This window comes from Tympanuchus pallidicinctus, unplaced genomic scaffold, assembly GCF_026119805.1.
Source record: "Tympanuchus pallidicinctus isolate F22 unplaced genomic scaffold, pur_lepc_1.0 scaffold16, whole genome shotgun sequence".
NCBI lineage: Eukaryota > Metazoa > Chordata > Aves > Galliformes > Phasianidae > Tympanuchus > Tympanuchus pallidicinctus.
In genome coordinates this window covers 13,058,017-13,079,782 of record NW_026294679.1, presented here as the reverse complement: position 1 = coordinate 13,079,782, position 21,766 = coordinate 13,058,017, and the positions used below count along the sequence as shown (strand labels likewise).

Below are 21,766 nucleotides of genomic sequence, written 5' to 3'. Positions count from 1 at the left end.
GCGTCCGCCTCAGTGCCCTTCTTTCCGAACTCGTGCCCGGAGCCGCGAGGAGCCCGCAGTCCCTGCCGCTGACCCGAGGCTCAGAGCGGCCGCTCCCGCCTACAACTCCCATCGTGCATCGCGCGCAGGGGGCGTGCGTCTGTTTCGCTACGCGCGGATCGCCCGTTGTCCGTTCGAACCGACCAATGGTAGCGAGGCGGTAGCGCCTCCAGCCAATAGTGACGGGCAAGCCGGGAGGGGCGGGACCGCGGGGTGGCGCGTCGGGCCAATGGGGAGGCGGGGCGGCAGGTATGAGATGGCGGCGGGAGCGCCGGCGGTCGGTGCTCGGCGGGGCGGCAGGTAGGAGCGGGGCGCCGCCCGGGATGCGGGGCGCGTTCTCGCATGGTGCGGCAGAGGCGTGGAGCCGGGGGTCGGTGTGCCCGGGCCTGAGCGGCGCCGAGCGGCGACGGGAAGCGCAGCCTGGCCCGCAGTGCCGCATTGCGGGCCGCCCTCGGCGCGGTGTGCCGCAGCGCTCGGTTCCGAAAGAGAAGCAGCTGTAATTGCAACCGGCTTCTTCGCAAGCTCTTTTCCCACAGCTGCCGGTCGCGCAGCATACGATAAGCTGTTCCCAGAACCGCCCGCCGGCTGGCTCGGCGGAACTCGGCGCGTTCGCTCTCGGCCGGTAACGCTCCAACGCCCAGAGCCCGGTGCGGAGCTGTGGTTCGGAGCCGCTGCCTCGGGCCGTCCCTCCCTGCCCGGCTCCTCCCCGCAGCCCCCCACCACTGGGTGCTGCGATGTCCTGCTCGCCCGGAGCCCTCGGTGCCACTGGGCGCCTCCCTGTGCCCTCCTGCCCACGCTGCCGCGGGATCTCGCGGATAACCCGCGGCTGCGGTACGCGGCGTGCGCAGCGAGCGGCTCCGCTCGGTCAAAATAAAACGGAACAGTCATAGAATCGCAGAACGGTTGCGTTGGAAGGGACATCAAAGGTCATCCGGTTCCAACCCTCTGCTGCAGGCAGGGGTGCTGACCGCTACAACCGCTGGGTCCGGGCCGCATCCAACCCTGAATACCGGCAGGGATGGGGCAGCTTGTCACACAGCGTGTTGTGGCTGCTGGGAAGCAGCCGTCCCGGTCCCGCTGCACAGGGGCTCCCAGCCCCGCTCCCTGTGCACAGCCCCGCACCACCCTTGCACGCGAGCTGCATTTTCTCTCGTTCTCTGTCTGCAGTGTGTCCTGATTATTTTCCCTGTCCTTCCTCGCCCTCCTTTTTAATAGTGTCTCCAGAAAAGCTGGCAAGTTCAGTTCTATCAGTCACGCTGACAGATAGCGCTGCCTCTCCTCTTGGGATTCCTCCTCTTTTCTGTCCCTCCAGCATTCATTTCGGCGTCAGCTCGCAGCCCTCTGAAGGCAGGGGATTGCCTTTGTTCTGTGTTTGTACAGCACGGAGCACAGCGGAGTCCCCAGCTGTGACTGAGGTTTCCAATGCCACAGTGATAAAAGTGAATAGAGCAGTAATGAGGAGAGGCAGCTGCTGCCATCTAAAAGGTTCCATTTTGGTGCTGGTTTCTGTGAAATTACAATTGGATCTAAGGCAGCTCCTTTACAGCTGCTTTGTATAAAGGTTTACATTAAAATAAATATATTTACCAACTTTGTGTTGCACTGAAAGTCATGAAAATTGTAATGGCATTATTTATTTAGATTGTGTTAAGGCAGATGTATGAACCTGCAAATCCTTAATGCAGAAGTACTGGGTTTCTGGCAGTAGCTGTGTTCCTGAGAGCTTAGGGAGCGTAAGACAGGATCTGGATGTATCCCATGCTGCAGAATCGGCCCGAAAAGCAGTGCTGACATAGGATGTGGCTTTGTGAGCAGCTCTGCATTGAGTCTGCAGCCCCAAGGTGCCTTTCAGTCCTCCTCCCTTAGCACCAGAAGGTGTCTGGGTGCTGTGATGTGCTGCAGGCTGATTGAAGTGTGGCTTTGTTGACTTTACAGCATTCCAGTGGATTTTATGAAGAACACCATAGAAGAATTCTCTGCGTTCTAAGTTGGAACATTTCACATTGAAATGCAAAATTCTCAATGTTTCAAGCTGCCTCGCAAGCAGTCTGGTTTGCCATCAGTAATGTTTTCCATTTTCAGTTTGTTCCAAGCCCGCTTTCCCCCTCTTGCAGCCCTTTATCATTCTGGATAGGTGTGTCTCCAGGTTTGCATTACACATGTGCAGCTGATATGGCTGAGGTCTGTTCAGGTCTTTTGCAGAGACAGAATTTGAATTCATAGATGGTAGCAGGAATTTGGATATCCAGTTTATCCAATGCCCAAAAGATGGCCGATTGCTGCATTAGTTCCAGGTTGTCCAGCACAGGCTGCTATCACATAATAGCAGCTTTGTTCCCCAGTTCCCTGCTGTTTAAATTGTATATTATTATCTGATTCCCATAGCCAAAAGGCTGAATCACTGCATGTCATCTGTTTAGCTGTGAAGAAAGCAAAGCAACAATTAAAAAAGGCAGTTTTTATTACGGCTCACTAGGATGAAGCCTAGAAACAGTGGTCAAGGCTTGGCACTCACTGTGCTATGCGCTGTGCGCTCATCACAAAAGGACTCTCTTTGCCCTTAAAGACCTCATGAGTGTAACCCTCGGCAAATTCGCTGCGTGTTTTTCTTGACATTTTTCAGAGGCAAATCAGTCACCCTATAGGGAGTTACTGTGCTAAATCTGAGGGCTGAATGTGATCTTTGTGATGCTGTCTTACAAGAATGTCGGTCCCAAGTACAGTCCTCAAAGCAACCTTAGCAGTGAAGTCACTTCTCGTGTCTCCGCAGCCCATTCCCACTAGAGTTCTTTTAATTTTATTTTATTTTTTATCTAGGAAATAATTCGTCTTCTAGTCTTTTTGTACTTAAAATGATTTCACATCATTCCGCTCTGGTCCTTTCATCTCTTAGCAAAATATGGGATGGCTCCTATCTGGCTCTGGGATACTGCCTTCAGACGCCCTCATTAATTGATTCCTTGCTCTGGCACAGCACAGGGACGATGCTCCTTCTCTCTCCCCAGGGAAATGCGAGCCTGGGCGCATCCATCCCATCTTCCTTTGTGCTTAGCCAGGCACAGAATCCCTGTGTTTTGTGTTCCCCAGCAGTGTCTGCTTATCGCTCTGTGCTCAGTGCTCGCTGCTTGCCTGGCTGTTCCTCAGTCGAAAGATTTTTGTTATTATACGGGGAGATTTTCTTCCATTATCTGCCTTATTTTCAAAAGCTCTTTAATCCTTTTTCTCCTGCCTGGTAAGACTCGCCTGCTGCAGTGTGGCTGAGGCATGAGCTTTCCTGCGACAGCATCCCAAGTGCACAAAGTGATGTTGGGCTGCATTCTGCCCGCTGAATGAGGTGCATTGGGCTGCCCTGAAATCTGCAGCTTCCAGCTCTTCCACTTTCCCAGCAACAAAAACACAGCTCGTTTCTTGCCCCAGAGGTGCCTCATCCTTCTTTCTCGGCTTATTTGTGTTCTCCTTATGCTCTATTTCATGATGCTGGAATCTGCTTCTTCCTTTGCGTGTATGGACTTGCACCTACTACAGGTATTTGAATTGTTCTGAAGCAGGCAGGTCTCCCTCATCAGAACACGACTTGCTTCCACGTGCGCTGATTTCCTGCTCGCGCCCCAGGTGCAGTCACCAGGTTGTGCCGGTTAAAATCTCACTTTTGTCCTCGCTTCCAAGGCATTTCCCCCGTTTGGATCTAGTTACCTTAGGGATTAATTGATCCATCATGATTTTGACCTCCTGCACCATCCACTCCCCATGAAATGATGGGGCTGTCATGCCTGAAGCAAGAACGCTGTGTGTGACAGACAGCTTTCTTTGTGGCTTGGCTGGGATCACAGGCTTTGCTCCTGAAAGATACCAGAATGGCACGAAGCTCAGCACAATATAGGGCCGATTTTTTTTTAATCTGCTGTCTTAATCACAACCCTATTAGTACAAGGTTTTATTATTCATCGGGATTTGACTTTATTCATGGGATCAGAGAAGAAGCCATTCGGTCCTTTATTGTATTGTCTTTTGATGTGTCATAAAGCAATCTGAGATCGCAGTGTATAAGAATATGACTTCTAATTGCAAGTAAGGAAAAAAACAGCAATAAACTAACAAAATGTTTGTCTCCCCTTTGCTGCTGCTACATAAAGTGGGTGTAGGCAAAGTAATCCATCTTCCTTTTTTAACAGGAAAGCGGCAGATGGGGCACATGGCTTTTTCTGAAGGTTATAGCGTGTGCAGCAGTGGGGATTGGCAGGGCTATTGTGTGTGAAGCCAGTGGGGGCTTTCTCTTTGCTCAGAAATAGGGGTTAGCCTCCCATTTCCATTTTGATTAGCAATAACGATACAAAGGCAAATTTCCAGCACTGGGAAGGGCTGCTCATAAAGTGACCTCGGAGCTGAGCGGCTCGTTGAAGGGCCGTGCCGCTATCAGAGCGCGCAGGGCTGCTTCCAGCTGCTGGGGTCTGGAGGGACATGGAATGGGGAGCCTGGAGCGGAGGCACAGCAGCCGTGGCAGTGAGCAGTGCCCTTCCAGCTCCTGGAGTCGAGCACAGCTCCTGGGCTGCATGGCGCGGGGACTCGGTGGCTGTCCCACCGGCACGGTGACATCGGTTGTGCTTGGGTGCTGTTGGGAATGCGTTTGCATGGCTTTCCTCATGGCAAACGCAGGGTAGATTTGGGGCTGTTTTGTGGGTTCCTCTTAGATACAGGTGGAGAGCACTTAATACCACGCTACTCCTAATTCAAAACCCCGGTTTCTATGTAGGAGTTATTTGCCGTTAAACTCCAGCTACGCAGCCTTTGGCAAGAGACATGAATCAATTTGTCCAGCTTTTCTTTTCTGTTTTGTCTCTGTGTGAAGGCTGATGCCCAGTGTGTGCCAAGGGGGCCTTTCAGCCCCAATAATGCGCCCTTGTGTCTCGTAGCATGCGTGGGATTTGCATAGGCTGTGCTGGGACAGGCAGGTTTCTTTTGTTGCTGGAAACAAGGAGCAAGTTCTTTCCCCTGTCTCTGCTTCCTAATGCCTCTCCAAAAGCTCTCAGCACTCATGTAAGAAATTTAATTTTTTTCTATTTATTTTTGCATTAAATGTTGTTGAACTTGATGCAGCTCTAACACCGTCTGTGCGGCAGACTCACGTCAGTCAGTTCTAGCTGACAAAATTGTTTAATTTCCTTTCTCTGAATCTAGATATCTGATTGTCAGAGAGAGCAGATAATCTGTGATGCTTGATGTAACTGCTGCAAAGTATTTGCATATCTTCTCTGTGGGGAAACAAAACTGCTAGTGAGTGAATAACAGCGCACGGATCATTGCAGGCAGGGTCACTGGGCCCATACACTCACTATTAACCCTTCTCAGGATCTGTATTGCCACAGAATGAGTTGTCATGGGTTTCAGGCAAAGGGCTTGCTCCGCATTATGGGCAGAGCTGGCACTTGCTCACGCATTGCAGCCCTGCGTGATGAAATGCGAATGTGATCAGGTCGATGGGTAGTTGCTTTTTGGCAGCAGATATTGAATCGTTGCATCTCACTCTTGATTTGTGACAGATAGCAAACTACCAAAAAACATACTGGGAGGTACTTGGGAAAATATGGCCCCCATTAGAAGGCAGCAGCATGCTCTCCAGGCCACTGAGCAACGCAGCTGGGAACCTTTAAGAGCTTTCTGAAATTTTCGCTGGCCTGGCAGATTGCCCTACGTCTGCCTCGCAGATCTTCCTCCTTGCATCCCCTTGAAGGAGCCTGACATCCACAGGGAGCAGTGCAATGAGGCAGGGCTTTGTAGGGGTTCTCACGGTGCAAGTGTTGCTGAATGCTTGGTTCCCTGCGGCTGCAGCGAGCACCCCGCTCCCTGTGCAGCCTTCCCAGCCTTCCTCCTGCTCTGATCTCTCCCTGGAAATTGCATCGAGACGGTCTTCCAGGTCTCAGCCATACAGCAGCCACGTGGATAACTCTTAGGGCCAGAGGGCTGCAAGTGCCTTCCCTTGTGGAGGCTTGTGCAGAGCAGTGAGCCCAGCTGCGGTCAGAACACAGTGCGATGGGCTCTGTTCAGGAGGCTCTGGTCTTTGGGGCCGCGTGCTTTGCAGCAGGAACCTCCAGGACTGTTGTGATCCCCTCTGTATGCACTCATCATTCCTGTTACCTGTGTGCTTAGCAGCAGCTGTTGGAAAACGTTCAACGGGAGCTCACAGCTGAGGGGGAATATTGAAACAGAGGAAAGTGTTGTACGGGAGCTCAAGAATGATTAAAAGACTGGAAAATGTCACGCAGTGAAAGCAGTCAGTGTGTGTGAGCTGGGTGGGTAGGCAGCCTCCGCCCAGAGCCATGGAAGAGCTGGCACACCAACTGGCATGGTCGGACTCGTGCTCTACAGCAAAGTATGACATTGCAATGGCTTGTGACTGGAGATTAATGACACTAATTCTCTGTTTTAGGTAAAAGAGGGGCCCTGGCCTGTGGGCCTGACTTCAGAATGTGTGAGTCTTTGAGATACAAGTGGGAAGACAGTAATGAAAGACCTAGAGGTAGATGGAAATTGGGATAAGCTTTATTATGAACATGATTAAGAGTGCTGATTAAACTGTGATCTCTTTGATAACTGTAATTTATCTAATCTGTGCTAGGGCTATGTATGTTATCTATAACCTTCACTAGAGCTGTGTCCCACATGCATCTTTTTCCCACGTGGCTTTCATGCCACGTGAAAAGCTATCCAACTGCAAAAAGTCAGTGTCAGTAGAGAACTGGGAGGTCAGATGAAAGACAGCCTGAAGAAGAGACAAGACCTAGAGGAGCCAAAAAGAGATGTACCAGAAGGAAGGCTGCTAAGAGTTCCTCAAGGACTGATTTTGAGCGGCTTGTGCTTATCCTGATAGGTTCACACTCACTCCAGATTCAGAGGTGGGCAGTTACTGTAGGTGGCAGAGAGCAGTAACCAAAGAGCTGGCAGCTTGATGATGGAACAGTGATGAGAACTGATGAGTACCAGCTGTCCATGAAAATATTTTGATTGGTATTTAAAATTTCAGGCCACTAGGAGTGAATTTCTCAGGAGGAAAGGAGACAGGGCCAAACTTATTTATGACTCAGAGTGGTAAGTTACTGTAAAATATTGGATGTCGTAGCTGCCTGAGTGAGGACAATGTGGATGCAGTGACAGTTTCTTTAGCTGGGTGTTGTCAAGTGTTGCATATTTTACCATCGCACTCTGGAGTGTGCGAGTCATTTGGGCTGTGTTGTGTAAACAGGCCAGAAATGTTTTTGCTCCAAAGGTAAACGTGTCTGTGCTGTGCTGAGCGCCCACCAAAGGCCAACAGTGCTGTCTGCGTAGACTGGAGGCTCCTGTGTCAGCAGATGTCTTCTTTGGGGCACCAGCTGGCTGTAAAAAAGCAATGAGAAGGTACTTTATTTTCTCTCTCTCCTTTTTTTCCAGTGATGCCATCTGCAATCTTGTCATCTGCAATGAGTCCTCCCTTCGCAGTCAGCCCATTATCTTCAATCCCGACTTCTTTGTGGAAAAGCTGCGCCATGAAAAACCCGAGGTGTTCACGGAGCTGGTTGTCAGCAACATCACCAGGCTCATCGACCTGCCTGGGGCTGAGCTGGCCCAGCTCATGGGAGAGGAGGACCCGAAGCTGCCTGGAGCAAACAGCACAGCCTCTGGGTTTTTTCGTTCCTTGATGTCTTTGAAACGCAAGGGTGAGCATGGGTTCTTAAAATACATGCCAAGTTGCCCTTGTCTTTGCATGCACCATGCTTGATTTTGTCCATGGTAGTTCATGCTCTGTTTTCCTTAGCTTGTTAGATTTCTTCTCTAGTGATGGAGTATAGTAAAGACTGCAAACATCAGGCTCTGTGAAGAAGTCAGTAGTAACCCAGACAGTAATTCCCAGGTTTTACAGGCCACTGACTTCACTCAGTGCCCACTTTCTCCTCCAGTTTCTGCATCAGCTATCCTGAAGGCCTTGTCATACAGATCTGTGAGCTGCACAGACAGGTAGGTGTCTCACATCCAAACATCAGCACAGCTCTGATCCATGTCCTGGTCCCAGTGACAAAGCTCTGCAGATTCACTACTTGAGATCAGGTTCAGCCTGGGGAAATCATGTATTCCGAGGCAAGCACTCAGCTGGAGCTTTCTTCTGGAGTTATGAAGCAGTGGTCTCTGCCTGCTCCTCAGAAGTCTGAGCTTTGCTTTTTTGCACAGATGTGTTCAGATCCTCTCCTCTTTGCTGGCTCACAGTACCATTCCATTTTGTTACATCTTGACAGGTGTTCTATGTGCCTTTTCCCACCTCTGCCCACACTCGAGGGGATACTGATTCTCCATTAGAAGTTCAGTGAAACGCTGTCTCTCATCTAGACAAACTACCTCCATCTGGGCACCTCTCGCATCCTTCTGTCTGCCATGGTTTACTAGCTAGACCAGCTGTCTGCTGGCAGGGAAGCTGTGGGTAGCTGCCTCCAAATGCTGGCAGCCTGGAGCTGAACACTTCTAATTCCGTTGAGCAATTCTGCTCTTGGGAGCATCTCTGAGAAGGCAGATATCAGTATGCCTGAGTACGGCTTCTTTCTGTCTTCAATCTTAATACAAAGGTAATGAAAGCTTTCACCTTGCTTTATAAGGACGCTGCTCAGGCTGATTTTTCCGGTGCTGAATCCTGCCCTCTGTTTCTGGTTCCAGTGGCAAAGCCAGCAGATGTGATCTCTCTGGGCTGGACTGCACTGCAGGTGAAAATCAAGTACTGCAAATCAAGTACTTCAGATCCTTAATTGAGAATTAGCCCATTGCTGTGATTTACCCTGCTGCTCCATAATAGCAGCTCTTCACACTGCCCCCAGACAGCAGTTACACCGCGCTCATGCCTGTGCTGCTCCCGCCTCTGCTCCAGGAGAGCAGCAGGACACCTTACATTTCGGCACTCATTATTTGGCAAACAGGAGCAAGCGAGTATCTGATTTTAAACATTTTTCTCATCGCGTATGGAAACTTCCCTGTTCTTGTCAAAACCTTCTAGCGGGGGTTTGAGAATCTTCTCCAGCTCTTTTTCCTTTAACAGATCCATACTCTGCTGGAGCACTGCTGTTACCTACTTTCAGACCCGACGCCTCCCTTCCAGCTCCGCTCCTTCCCGCATTCAGTGTTTCCATGGCCGTGTGTCTCACTGCAGCTACAGTTAGCAGATGTTTCCAAGTCTGCTGGCTCTGCTCCCAGGCTGCAATGGCAGTGTCTCCCTGCATTGACAGGCACTGTCTGTAAACTCCTTGGCCAAACTCAGAGGAAAAAGGGAGTTTGTGCTTACAGAGAAAATCAATTTCAAGTATTGTCTGTTTCGTCTTTGAGCCATCATTTGTTTTTCTTCATGTTATAGACCAGCTAGAACAAACAGGTTTTATTTCTTCAAAGCCAGAGGCCAAGAACCATACTACTCTGAGCTGATCAAACTGCAAATACTGCAGCTTCTGTGGGCATCGGGCAACTCAATCTCATGCTGCTGCTTAGTTTCAGAAGTCATTGCACCACAACATCTAAGCCTTTGTAACTCAGCATCCATTCTCCAAACACTTCTTTCAAGTTTCTTTGAGAATCAAATTCTCATTCAGATATCAGCTTCTGACTTCAAAAGTAAATCGAATCTGTCAGGCATGTCTCAAGATGATGTATTTTCCTCTTATTTTCCTGGCCACTACTGATTCTATCTGTTGAATGTCTAATGAGTTTAGTTTTTCTTCAAGGACAAGAATCTTTTGCCAATCACTCTCTCCCTTTGCTCTCAGGCCTTTCAAATCTTGCGTGCGGATCAAGAGGTCACATTGTCCTCCTTTCTCCTGCAAGGCTGAAGCGTATGCCTTATCAGAGGGAGGTCAGAAAGTTCTTGATTTAACAGGAGGCTGGATTTCCTGGTGGCTTGCCATTTCTGAAGTCCAGGAAGAAAGTGAAACATTCTTCAGGCGGAATAAATTTAGTTGTGCAGGAAGGCTGCTAGAGAAGTGCACAGTGTTAGCCAGATCTTCCCCACATGCTGTGAACATCAACACCACAGAACAGTAAGATCTGTAATGCAGAAGACCAAACGCTAGTAAAGTCACAGCGGGGAAAAAAGACATGAGACAAAGCTTGTGGGGGGAGATAACTTTTGTGAGACCAACTGATGCATTGCTTTTCTCACTTGGTATCGTGCCTTCTCTTCTACTAGCACGTGTTCCCTCTCCTGTAATCTGGCAGCTATGCCTCCTCCTGCTCTGCTCCATGTCAGTCCACAGTGAGAATTAACTTGGGCATTTCTTCTCAGGTGTGCAGTTGTAGCAGTCCAGGCTGTTGCATCTATCTTTCCCACTCTGCTATTCCCATAGAGTTCAGACTTACAGATGATATGCCCTTTAAAACTGAAGCATCTGTTCTGGTGTTGTTTCTTTTCAGGAGCTAGAGAATGTTTGCCTTAGCTGATAAAAACTAATTAAGCTGAGGTAAGAATCAGGATGATGAAGCCCTTGTAAGTACAGCATGGTGAGAGGAAGTGACTTATTGGGGAGTGCTTGTGAGATAATACCTGCGTGTGTGTGTGAGGGGTCCCTGTGACCTCCGCTCATAGTATTTTGGGGCACTGTTTTTGCATTCTGAGATGCTGCTTGGAGGGGACGTGTCTCTCTGTGACTGTTGTGCTCTGAGCTGCTTGAACACGTTATCTTTTGTTCTGCAGAGAAAGGAGTGGTGTTTGGCTCCCCACTGACAGAAGAAGGCATCGCACAGGTCTCCCAGTTAATTGAGTATCTGCACAAAAGTAAGTGTTTCTATCTTTTTCATCCTATTCCAAGGGTTATCTGTGTGGCCTGCCCCAGATCTCTGCGGTGCAGGCAGGGGGGAAAGCAGAGTTATCCATCAGCAGGATTTGGGGTCAGAACTAGGTGACTGTTCCCCAGGATTGCCTGTTCCATGAGTTGGTCTCTTTCCCCTGTGCACATACTCTGTTTGCTTATGGGAGTCAACTTGAAGTCATGGCTTTGAATGCAGCTCAGTGAGGCTTGCTGTCAAGCTCTGCAAAGAGTACTGCTTTAGTAAGAAAATGGGAATCAGCCTCTGAATAATTGGTGGCCTTTTTTTTTCTGTCTCCCCTCCATTGAACAGATCTACGAGCAGAAGGTTTGTTTCGGGTGCCAGGCAACAGCATCAGGCAACAGATTCTAAAGGATGCTCTGAACAGCGGTACAGATATTGACCTGGACTCTGGGGAGTTTCATTCCAATGATGTGGCTACCTTGCTTAAGATGTTCCTGGGAGAATTACCAGAGCCCCTGCTGACACACAAGCACTTCCACGCCCACCTCAAAATTGCAGGTGTGTAAGTAACAGGAGGCAGCGATGAACAGAGGGAATGGAGCCAGCCTCCTACAAAGCTGGTAATGCTTTAGACCTGCGCACTAGGCTGTGGGAGATCCTAAAGTACAAACCCTAAATGCATGGTAAGGAGGAGTCTTCCTGCCATTTCCTCCTAATGGTGGAAAGACTGGTGCTGAACAAGCTACGGAATTGGGCCAGCTCTGCCTGGCCCAGTTTCTCTCTCCAGCACAAGAGAGGAGTCTGCGTTGGTAACCTGGGGCTACATCTGTTTTAACCATGGGCTCTCCTAAGCTAGGCAATGGCTTATATGTTTTTAAAGACCATTACTGAACTAACTTACCTTGCCTTCAATCCATCAAAACACTTAGCAACTGCGTTGTTGTATAGGAGAAGTACTACAGCTTAACACATCAGGTGGGGAGGCTTGGGGGAAGGAGATGGAGGGTCAGGGGCTATGCAGGGCTTTGGAGGAGGGAGGAGGCTGCAATAGGCCTGCTGTCAGAGAGGCAGTGCGTGTCCTTCACATTCAGCCTTGTGATTTGGCAGACTTGATGCTGTTTGATGAGAAGGGGAATAAGACCAGCACTCCAGACAAAGAGCGCCAAATTGAAGCCCTCCAGCTGCTCTTCCTGATCCTCCCTGCGCCCAACCGCAGCCTGCTCAAACTGCTGCTGGATTTGCTCTACCAGACTGCCAAGAAGCAGGACAAGAACAAGATGTCTGCCCACAATCTCGCCCTCATGTTTGCACCCCACATCCTATGGCCCAGAAACGTGAGTAACCTCAGTATCTGCTGGTGGGATATTGCTAGGTTGAAAGCAAACCTCAGTAGGCTTGCAGGGGAAGAAATCGTATGGGAAGACTGTGCTGATACAACCAATTATTTGAGAGGCTGGAGGCTGGTGGTGATATGGAGCTGTGTGGCTGGATTCAGTCTTTGTGTTCACCCCAAGCCCACTCTAGGTTTCATTTGCAATTCCTACTTCCCTTCCAACAGCTGTGCCTTTGTGTCCTCTTGCCAGGTGACAGCAAATGACCTGCAAGAGAATATCACAAAGCTAAACAACGGAGTGACCTTCATGATCAAACACTCGCAGAAACTCTTCAAGGTGACCGCGCATTGGAGTCTTGCCCTCCCTGCCCTTTCTGTGGGAGTCCGAATGCCCTTTACCCACACAGATCCCAGTGGCAGGGGTATATTCTAGGTCCTCTCTTCTGGAGTGAGAGAGCACGATTTCTGCAAGAAGCTGTTCCCTTATTGAGAGGAAGTCTTTGCTGGGCGAGCAGCCCAGGAGGAGGAAGACAGCCTGGAGGTGGCCTTTGCGCCTCGCAGGTCGGAAGCACGGTGCAGTGTAATACCACCCTCTGCTGGACACCCAGCACCTGATTCCTGGCTGGGAAACCTGTTTCCTTGGGGCAGTTGGTGACCAGGCTTCCCCCGAGCACTGGAAAGTGGAGGGGCTTGGCCCGGGTGAGCGCCGCCAGGAGCTGCATCCTTAATACATCTACTCTGCAAGTGGCAGCTGGCCATTGCTGTTATTGGCAAAGTCTGCAGTCTTGGATATCCCTCTGTAGCTCAGAGTAGGATGCTGTGGTAGGACAGGAGAATCTACAGGTTTCTTCAAGGAAGTGTTTCTGCAGCAGGCCATCTCTTGACTTCCCAGGACCTTACAGGTCACTCTAGGCACCCACCCTCTGCAAAAAGAGCTCCCTTTCTGCCTTGTTTGTCAGACCCCTGAATGGCCAGCTCAGAGCTGGAGGAATTGCTCAGACATAACTTCTGTGGAACCTAGCTCTTATTTTGTTTTCTCCTAGTGTTGGTTGCATGCATCAAATGGAAACTCTGAGCAGGGATTCCACTGAGGACATGAAGTCCCATTGTATTTTTCTGTCCTAAACAGCAGATTTTCTTGATGGAAAAGGCTTGTTTGCATGGTTGAAGAGTGGCTCTTGGTGCAGCCGCCCTTGGCCCAGGGTCAAGTATATTATTCATGTTTTCTCTGTCCCTCATCACAGGCCCCACCTTATATCAGAGAGTGTGCTAGGCTGCATTACCTGGGATCCAGAGCCCACACATCGAAGGTAAGGCCAGCAATTGTGCCTGCCCTCCAAGGGCAGAGGCCGTGGTACTATGAAGGGACCTTCGTGAGTGAAAGAAGCTGAAAACAAATGAAACCATGAAAGAGGATCTGATAGGGAGCAGGACTGAGGGAACCATATGGTGTGGTAGTGCAGGCAACTGCATTAGGGAAATTGGGCAGAGTTGAAGCATCTGTTAATCAAAAGCATGGGGAAAACTACCAGCTCCTCTTTAGCAGCAAACCCGTTCCCTGTGCCCAGTACATGCAGCACCTGCTCTTTCATGGAGTCCTGCCTTCCAAACAGACACATCTGCTGCCATGACCAGGCTGCTTGGTAGAGGGGCTGGGACAAAGGCTTCTTTCTGCCACTGCGGAAAGATTTGTCTGCTTCTCTCTAGCAAATGCCTCTCTGCCTCGTAGCTGCAGAAGAAGGCAGATGCATTGCAAGGAGCCTCACTGACCCTTCTCAAACCTGGAAGGGCTTTTGCAGCTGGCATCCAGGAAGGGAGGGAAGAAGCAGTGGGGTCACCTTTGAATTGCTGTCACCTCTTGCTGGCACAGGGCCTGCTGGTGCAGTGCTGCTGCAGAGGGGTAGGGAAAACACAGCATTCACTGGGGTGAGGCAGCTCACGAGACTTCCCAGCCTGACTCAGATGGGTGGCTCACTTGGATTAAAGCATGGGAAACGATTACTGTCTCCGCTTTCCCAGGATGACCTGGATTTGCTAACATCTCCTGGTTCCAAGGAACTGCAACCCCTCAAGTCTCAGAAGCGAAGCCGTCTGGACTCCTGCCATCAGGAAGAGACCCAGCAGCGCACAGAGGAGGCACTGAGGGAGCTCTTTCGCCATGTACACAATATGCCTGACTCTGCAAAGAAGAAGAAGCTCATCCGGCAGGTAGTGTGGGAAGGAAAGATCTCTTTGGGGTGTGTTTGTCAGCACAGTTCTGGGCACAGGGCTGAAGGCAAGACCCACCTGAGAGCTGCCCCTAGTTCTTGGCTGGCTGAGGAGCATGGGCTCTGGGCTTTGTAACAGGCAGAACTGGATGGAGGCAGGGGAGGAGGTGGCCTGTCAGTGAAGCTTGCTGCACCAAGCTGTGCTTTAAGCTGTTTTTTGAGCCAGGGATTTGCCAGTCGGCAGTTTCCCAGTCCTGATTATGACTTTATTGATCTTTCTGCCTCAGGAAGTTCCTTCCTCTTTTGCTTCAGGGTCTGGGACAGACTGGTCTTTTTCAGTCTGGTGAGCATTCCAGCCCACTTGCTGCTCCAGAGAGGTTGTGTGGCATGGACAGCACTTGTCCTGGCTATAAGCCTGCAGCTCCTTCCCTGACTCCTTTCTACTTTAGCCTCTAACTTGGTATCCTGCATAAACCCTGAGCTCCCTGTAATACTGTGTAGGAGATGCAGCCTTCTGCTTCCTTCTCCCCTGCAGCTATGAGCTGCTTCTACATTTGAGGGTGTGGAAAAGCCAACCAGAGACTTAGCCAGAGGGCAGCAGTAGAGTAGCATACAGCAGCAAGGGGCTGGTGTAACTGTAAACTAAACTGTGCTAACCTTCTGCCTTCTTGTTTCCTTCTAGTTCAATAAGCATCCTTCAGCTCTCACTCCCAGCTCTGATGTAGCCACACCCCCAGCACCACGACGCACTCGCTCACGCTCCTTCAGCGGCCTCATTAAGGTAAGGGCAGCCTCCAACCCCTGCTCTCTGCTGTGAGTTTCTGATGTTGCTTTCTGCTTTTGCCTTGCCCTGTCTTAAATACAACCCTCAAAGGTATGGACTGTTCAAAGTACTGACTGCTAAACAACACAGATCTGCTCGGGACAGAAAGGTAGCACAGTGAAAATAAGCCTTGCTAGTATAAAGCGTAATTGTCTATGAAATGCTCTGCTGAAATGCTTGGCTGTAGGGTCTGTGCATCTTTCTGAAGGGCCTATTTGCTTCCTGAGATGAGATGAGGATTGACATGGAGCTGATCTGTCAGCACAGGTGTATGCACACTGTAGGCTGCCCTGCAGCAGCATGTACCTGTGTCTGGGCTCCTGGCCAGGCCTTGTGTCAGCTCCCAGACCCTTCAGAATCAGGCAGGCTTAGCCTGTTGGCATGGTGTTTCAGATGGCTCTGCTTTGCAATCTCTGTTCTAGCCTGGCTTCCTCTTTTCTTTCCCAGCATCCAACTGCTTATCAGCTGTGCATCTTGCTCCTTCCATTTCCTTTCCTCTCTGTGCTCTAAGCAATAGCAAACAGGCTTCTCTTCTTGCGGCAGAGGAAGGTTTTGGGAACCCCGATAATACAGGAGAGGAAGAGCAGAGATACCACACCAGAGCCCAAACGAGTCAGCAAAGAGAATGTCCATCTGGTAAGAGCTGCTCCCAGCACTGCTGACATTGCTGAACATGTGGGAAGGGAGTTTGATTGCAACTTGGGCACCCATTCGAGTGATTCCCGGGGGCTGATCACTGTTCTCCACTCAAGACAAAGTTTCCAAGTTTCTTCTGCATGATCTGAGAAGGCCTTAGGAAACTGCTCCGGGGAGAACAGTGCAGAGATAATGAAGGCACCATCAAGGCCTGGGTGACAGCAATGGACTCCACTCCAGAGTTTTCCTTCTGGCATTATCTGTGCTCCTGCTCTGCAGCACTGAGTTGTGCCCTATTCCCTCTCACATCCTCATCCACAAGTCGTACACAGCCAGCTGCCTCTGCATAGGTCTGTCCCCTGGGCCGGACATGCCACTAGTGGGTTTGGATTGTAGCTGCACTCTGGTGGTACAGGTAGCTCACTGAGAAGGCTGCAGATACCACTTAATTCCCTATCTCTGCTCCTATTCCCCTCTCTTGTTCAGTTACAGAAATGTGGATCTCCAGCTCACGTGTCCCAAGGGAAACTGAAATCATTGGAGGGCCAAAAAGAGGTGAGAGACACAAATGTACACGTTCTTCCTGTAAGAACCTGGCCCACTGAAGGACAAAGAGACCTACAGAGGTGATGCCACGCTCATGAGGCTTTGCCTCTGGCTGTGGCTGCTATGGTCCTCTGGCTGCAGCAGTCTGCTCCATGCCAAGCAGATGGTATGCTGGGCACCAGACCCTGACGACTTCCATCCAAGCAGGGATGTACAGCTCCTCTATCTGCGAGCTGGCAGGCTGGTTGTCATGGGAGGTGGGAGGGCAGCTAGCAGCACGGACTGGTGCTAACAGCCTGTCAGGATGGCAGTGTCTGCACACTGCCTCTTGTCTTCTGCTCTGCTTTGGTGAATAGTTGGAAAAAGTAAACATGCAGGCAGACTCCAGTAGGAGTCCTTGCAGGGGGAGAGGATAACATCACTTGCATGATGTTCTATGTCTCAAGCATTCAATTGCTGTAATTCTCTGCTGCAGGAATCCTGTAGACGCATGCGAGCCCACCTGCTTTCCAAGGATTCATCATCCCTCTGAATTGCTTTGCACCAGCGTTGGGTGGGGAATGCCCAGCCTCACAAGCTGTGAATAATGTGCTGCACTGAGCAGGCAGCGCTGCAGGCTCACGGTAGCCCTTACCAACGTGCCAGCACTCTTGAAACTGGACCTCTGCAAAGTCTGCAGAGACTTGTTTCTTTCTGTATATAAATAATATTATTTCATTCATTATGGGGCAAACCACTATCTAACCAAAAGCTGTTGTGCAGCATGTCTGACCTGCTGGCTCTGGGAAGAGCTGGAGAGCTTGCTTACACAGAGACCCCTCTGTACTGCAGGGACATGTTTGCACTCCCAGCATTCTGTGATGTTGTTAGACTGTGTGTTATTTTTTTTTTTTAACTCTTTCTGCTCTGAGTTTTTAACATAAGCTTGTTTTGTTTCCTTCCCTCTGTTAGCAGTGAGAACAATGGACTCCAACCTTTACCTGCATCCCAACAGTTAACCTTACCTCCTGACCTCCTTTGGAGCCAGACCCTCTGTGCTTCCTAGGACCTCTGCTTCCCATGGGGTCCTTCTTGCCTTGCTGTTCCTGAAGGGCTGGAGTGCACAAAGTGGTACACAGCACAGGAGAGGGTCTGGGTGCCACCACTTCACAAAGAGCATGGGGAAAGCCACTTCTGAACCACTTTGTTTCACGTTTGGCTGGAGGCAGTCCTTGCACACTGCCTTCATGTTTCTGCATTCCTGTGCTGCTGCTGGCTCTGCATGTTGAGCAAGGAGAGGCTTTGCTTTGTGTTCCTCCAGGGAGGCGAAGTGGCACAGAGCTTATATCTGGGGACAGAAGGCTGGCAAAAGCTGTCCTGGAGCAGGGCAGCCCAGTCTTCGGATGCTGGCATGTCTCACACAGGCAGAATCTGGTAGCAGCTTGCACAGTATAGCAGCAGTACAAGAGGTGCAAGAGGGCTCCAGTCATTTTTTATCTGCTGCAAACGGTGCCCAAAGGCTTTGGCTCAAGGTATTTGGCTGGCTGATCAGGCAACTGGCTGATCAATCATTAAACTGGGAGAAAGGGCTGGAGCCAGGTTCAGCTTTTTGCCCTGAGCTGCAGAAATGAGATGAAACCATCTCGAGACAGGATAAACCCCCGTCACAGCTGGCCATTGTCAGCTGTCTTGTTAAGCTGGAGTGCTCCAGTGAGCCAATCTTGCCAAGTACCTGTCTGCAAGCACTCTGGGGTAGGAGACACACAGGGTCACTACTGTGAAATAAAGATTTAATCAGTTGAGGAACCATCTAAACACTTCTCAGCCCTTCTTGGCGAAGCAAATAATCTCTGGAATCCAATTATAATTGTCTTCTAATCTTTAAGAACCAGCAGCCGGCAGGAGTTAGAGCTCCGTCCTTGACAGCTTTTGGAGACAACTGGTGGCAGGAGGTGTGAATCTGGGGATGTGAGCAGGGAGTTCAGTCTGACTGGCTCAGAATGGGGTTTTTGTGCCCTGCGCAGCTTAGCGGAGTTATTCATGTTTTTGTACTGCTATTTTTTTTTAAGAGCTACAAAGCTCTGTGCTTCATGCTGCTATGTCCAAGGGGATGTTCGTGGTACTTTATCGGGAGTGCCTGTCCCCCGTCTGACCCCAGAGTGGAGGAAATGTAAGGGGCAGAGAGACAGTAGATATGGGAGTTGTGAGTTCCTGGTGTTAGAAGTCTCTGTCACAGCAAAGAAAGCGCCGGTTCTTCAGGGACCAGGCAGGTGAGGATGCTGTGAAGAAGGGCAGAGGCTGTTTGCTACGGTAACAGTATGTGCTGTTTGGATGTGTCTGTAATCCATCCCTCCAGAGGCTGAAGATGTCTTTGTGCTCCTCTCTGAAGGGCGCAGTGTGTTTGGCTGAATGCACTTCTGCCCCATCTCTGCAGCCTCCTGCAGTGCAGTGTGCTGCTGGCAGAGCCCTGGGAACATCAGCTTCCCTTTGGAACAGAGCCCGGGGTGGGGTGGCAGTGTGTGAGCAGCTGGCTCTGCTCCTGCTGCCTCTGCTCTTCCTGCATTTAGGGCTGCTGTGCTTCTGTTCATCCCATCCCTTCTCTCTCCTTGCTCCTAGTGTACTCAGACGTATCTATATCTCTGTTTGGATGTTGGCTTTGCAAGGCATTCTCATTCCTCTGGCTAAATACACTGCTCCTGTACAGACAAGAGGAAAGTAGCTCTGCTCTGCAGTGTCAGCCCTTATGCTGACAGCTATAGCTCAGCAACTGGCTTCTGGCACTGCTGAGATTTGTTTAGCCCCAGGAAAATACTTTCTGCATCTCTTGCATGCCTTCCATTGCAGATAGAACGGGTGCAGTCCCCAGTGAGGTCCTGGGGTCGGTGCCCTGCCTTTAGCCCATGCTGCTCTCCTGCTCATGCTAAGGATGGAGGCAGCCAGCAGGGACTCAGCCCCTGGGACTCTTTGGTTGTCACAGCCCCACATTCACAGCGCTCCACAGTCACGTCTGGATGTGTTCATTTATCTGCTCTGTGCAGTGCCTCACAAGGATGCTTCCTTCCTCCCAGAGCAGCCGCTAACTGTTCCCAGAGCCTCTCATTGCCAAAGCATTTTTAATCTTTGTTCTTATTTATATATGCTATGTATGTACTGTTTCAGACTGCTGCCTTTCCGTGTGTTCATGCAAAAACCCCATATTAAATGCTTTTATTTTTAACGGTTTTGTTGAGTGGCTGAAGCAGTTTCAGTGGGACAGGGAGGGCTCAGCGGTGCAGCTGCCTTCAAAAGGAGGGAAATGTCTGCTCACAACCCCAGCTCTGCTCTCCCGGAGGCGCGGAGGCACCGTCTGCCCACGGCTGTCCTCCCCTGGCACTGCTGCCTGCCCCCACGCGGGATCCGAGCGCAACATGGGATGCCCAGGCGGGCTGTCCTCCCCCAGAGGTGGAAAGTTGGGCCTCTTCCTTTCCTGCCTTCCCCCTGCTGTCAGCCGGGGTGATGGGAAATAAGGTTTACAAAGAGCACTTTATATAAATAATGGATCAAATGAATACATTTTTCTCTTTAGAACCATTCCTTTCTCGGCTGCTGAGGGAGGATGCTTTCTGCCTGCATTTTCACTTCCTTCTTAATAATGGTGTCTCAGATTTTATGCAGATTATTTCCCTGTGAAGTTCTTCCATTTGAAATGCCCTGGGCTTGCCTGCCGTGGCTCAGACACTCATTAACATCCTCGCCGTGCAATTGAAAATCAAGCAGGAGAGGCGCGCAGTGTTGGGAAGCAGAGCTGTCTCTGCAGGGTCTGCTCCAAGTGGGAGCTCTCTCTGGGGCTGCGGTTGGGTGCCGAGGGACTCACAGCTCCCTGAGCTCGGAGAGGGAGAGCATACGGACTTCTCCGCACTTGAAAGTGGGCTTGGGGGTCCGGAGAGACGCATCTGGCTTTGAAAATGCTGAACAAAGAGCTGCAAAAACTCACAGCAGTTATTTTGAACACTGCAAATCCAAATATCACCTCCCTGCTAACACCGAGGCAGCTGTGATTCAAAGCGACAGCTTCAGTCTGCTTACATCGTTTTAAAAATGAGTCGTTTTTAGCCTTTGGAACCACAACCCACACGCTGATGCTTGGCTGTATGGCGGGGCCCAAGCGTGGGGAGAGGGTACAGCCCTGGGGGGGATCTCAGCCGACAGCATGTTTGGTTTGGCCTGTCACTCCTTCTGCACAGCAGTGACATTACAAAGCAAACAAGCAGCACTCCTCCTTCGTTTCATTAAACAGTTTTTATCTTAAAGTGCACTGCCCAGACTTGCAAATAAGTTCTGCAGAGTGTCACTGCAATCTAAATCAATGTTTGCAAGTTGTCTTGATTTTTTTTTTTTTTCCCAAACTGTTCTGCCCTGGTTCAGAGATGAAATAGGATATTTTTTCCTTTAAATTATCGTGTGTGCCTAGGAGCTGTCATTCTGCTGCTGTATCTGACTGCCTAGGGCAACGCTGTAGACAAAAACACACACACTGCTAGCGATAGATGTTGGCACCAGCCAGACCTCTTATTGGGCTTCACAGTCTCATCAGCTTAGACGAACTAATATTTTTTCATGGTGTAAATAAATTACCATGTTCAGTTCTGTTTGCCCATCTCTGCTGTGAGGGCTTCGTGCTGGAGCTCATAAATTGTGCAAGTGCGTGGTCACTGAGATCTGGATGCTGGGTCCCATGCTGACCCTGTGCTCATACTGGGAGGTGCTGGAGGCATCTCTGCTGGAACGGCTCCTGGGTGCAGTCCAGCACGGCTCAGGGTCAGTTAGTCTATTAAACAGTAAATTATCCCTCCGATGCGTTTTCCTTGAGGAGGGTAATGAATGGCTCCAGGCAGAGTGACTGGGGAAGGTTCTGTGTGTACAGATGTGGATCGATTGCTGCATTTGGGACTCGGAGCCCCCGGCCCCACACTGCACTACCAACAGTGCTTCCACGTGTGAGGTGCCTGACAAGCACCTCAGTGTGTGTGGTTCGTTCGAAGCAGCCTGCGCTGTGCCGCGGCGCTCCCAGACAGCCGGCGTGTCCAGCCCTGCTGGGAACAGCAGCTCTCATGTGTGCTGGGCTGCTTGGTGTGAATGCTTTGCTCATGGAGCAGAGCTTCAGCGTCTCTCACATCTCCTTGAGGGATCCAAGGGCAGAGTTTGAGTGCTCGTCCCTTTGCTCCATCCCAGTGGCAAAGTCTCCAGGCAGTCAACTGGGATATGCTTGCAGAATGCTGCTGGCACAGCTTATGGGGTGATGCTGGCTGTGTTCACAGGGCTGTGCTGGCAGTGTCTCAAGGGCAGAGCTGGCAGTGCTTGTAGGGTGATGCTGGCCATGCACACAGGGCAATGCTGGCAGTCTTCACAGGTGATGCTGCTGGTGTTTGCCAATAAGGTCAGGCTTGTCCCTGGAGA

General features: G+C 50.4%; 1 protein-coding gene across 2 annotated transcripts; it reads left to right on the top strand.

The window, feature by feature from the left end:
• Window positions 1-276: 276 nt before the first annotated feature.
• On the top strand, window positions 277-19,547 carry ARHGAP19 (Rho GTPase activating protein 19). 2 transcript variants are annotated; one of them, XM_052677475.1, is made up of 12 exons: window positions 277-339; window positions 7,462-7,727; window positions 10,730-10,810; window positions 11,155-11,364; window positions 11,914-12,140; window positions 12,390-12,476; window positions 13,384-13,449; window positions 14,159-14,347; window positions 15,029-15,127; window positions 15,713-15,805; window positions 16,292-16,360; window positions 16,827-19,547. In XM_052677475.1, exons 1-12 carry the CDS (start codon window positions 296-298, stop codon window positions 16,881-16,883), a joined length of 1,488 nt encoding a protein of 495 aa, XP_052533435.1. In that variant the 5' UTR covers window positions 277-295; the 3' UTR covers window positions 16,884-19,547. The 2 variants fall into 2 exon arrangements, with proteins under 2 accessions (XP_052533435.1, XP_052533436.1); XM_052677476.1 differs by lacking the exon at window positions 277-339 and adding an exon at window positions 4,984-5,073.
• The last annotated feature ends 2,219 nt before the right edge of the window (window positions 19,548-21,766 follow it).

What these genes read in the sequence shown, in the direction of transcription:
- ARHGAP19 (XM_052677475.1), top strand. Translation starts at nt 296, where the DNA reads ATGGCGGCGGGAGCGCCGGCGGTCGGTGCTCGGCGGGGCGGCAG. An exon ending in GATGTCTTTGAAACGCAAGG is followed by an intron (nt 7,728 to 10,729) that starts GTGAGCATGGGT and finishes TTTGTTCTGCAG; the next exon opens with AGAAAGGAGTGGTGTTTGGC. An exon ending in AGAAGAAGCTCATCCGGCAG is followed by an intron (nt 14,348 to 15,028) that starts GTAGTGTGGGAA and finishes GTTTCCTTCTAG; the next exon opens with TTCAATAAGCATCCTTCAGC.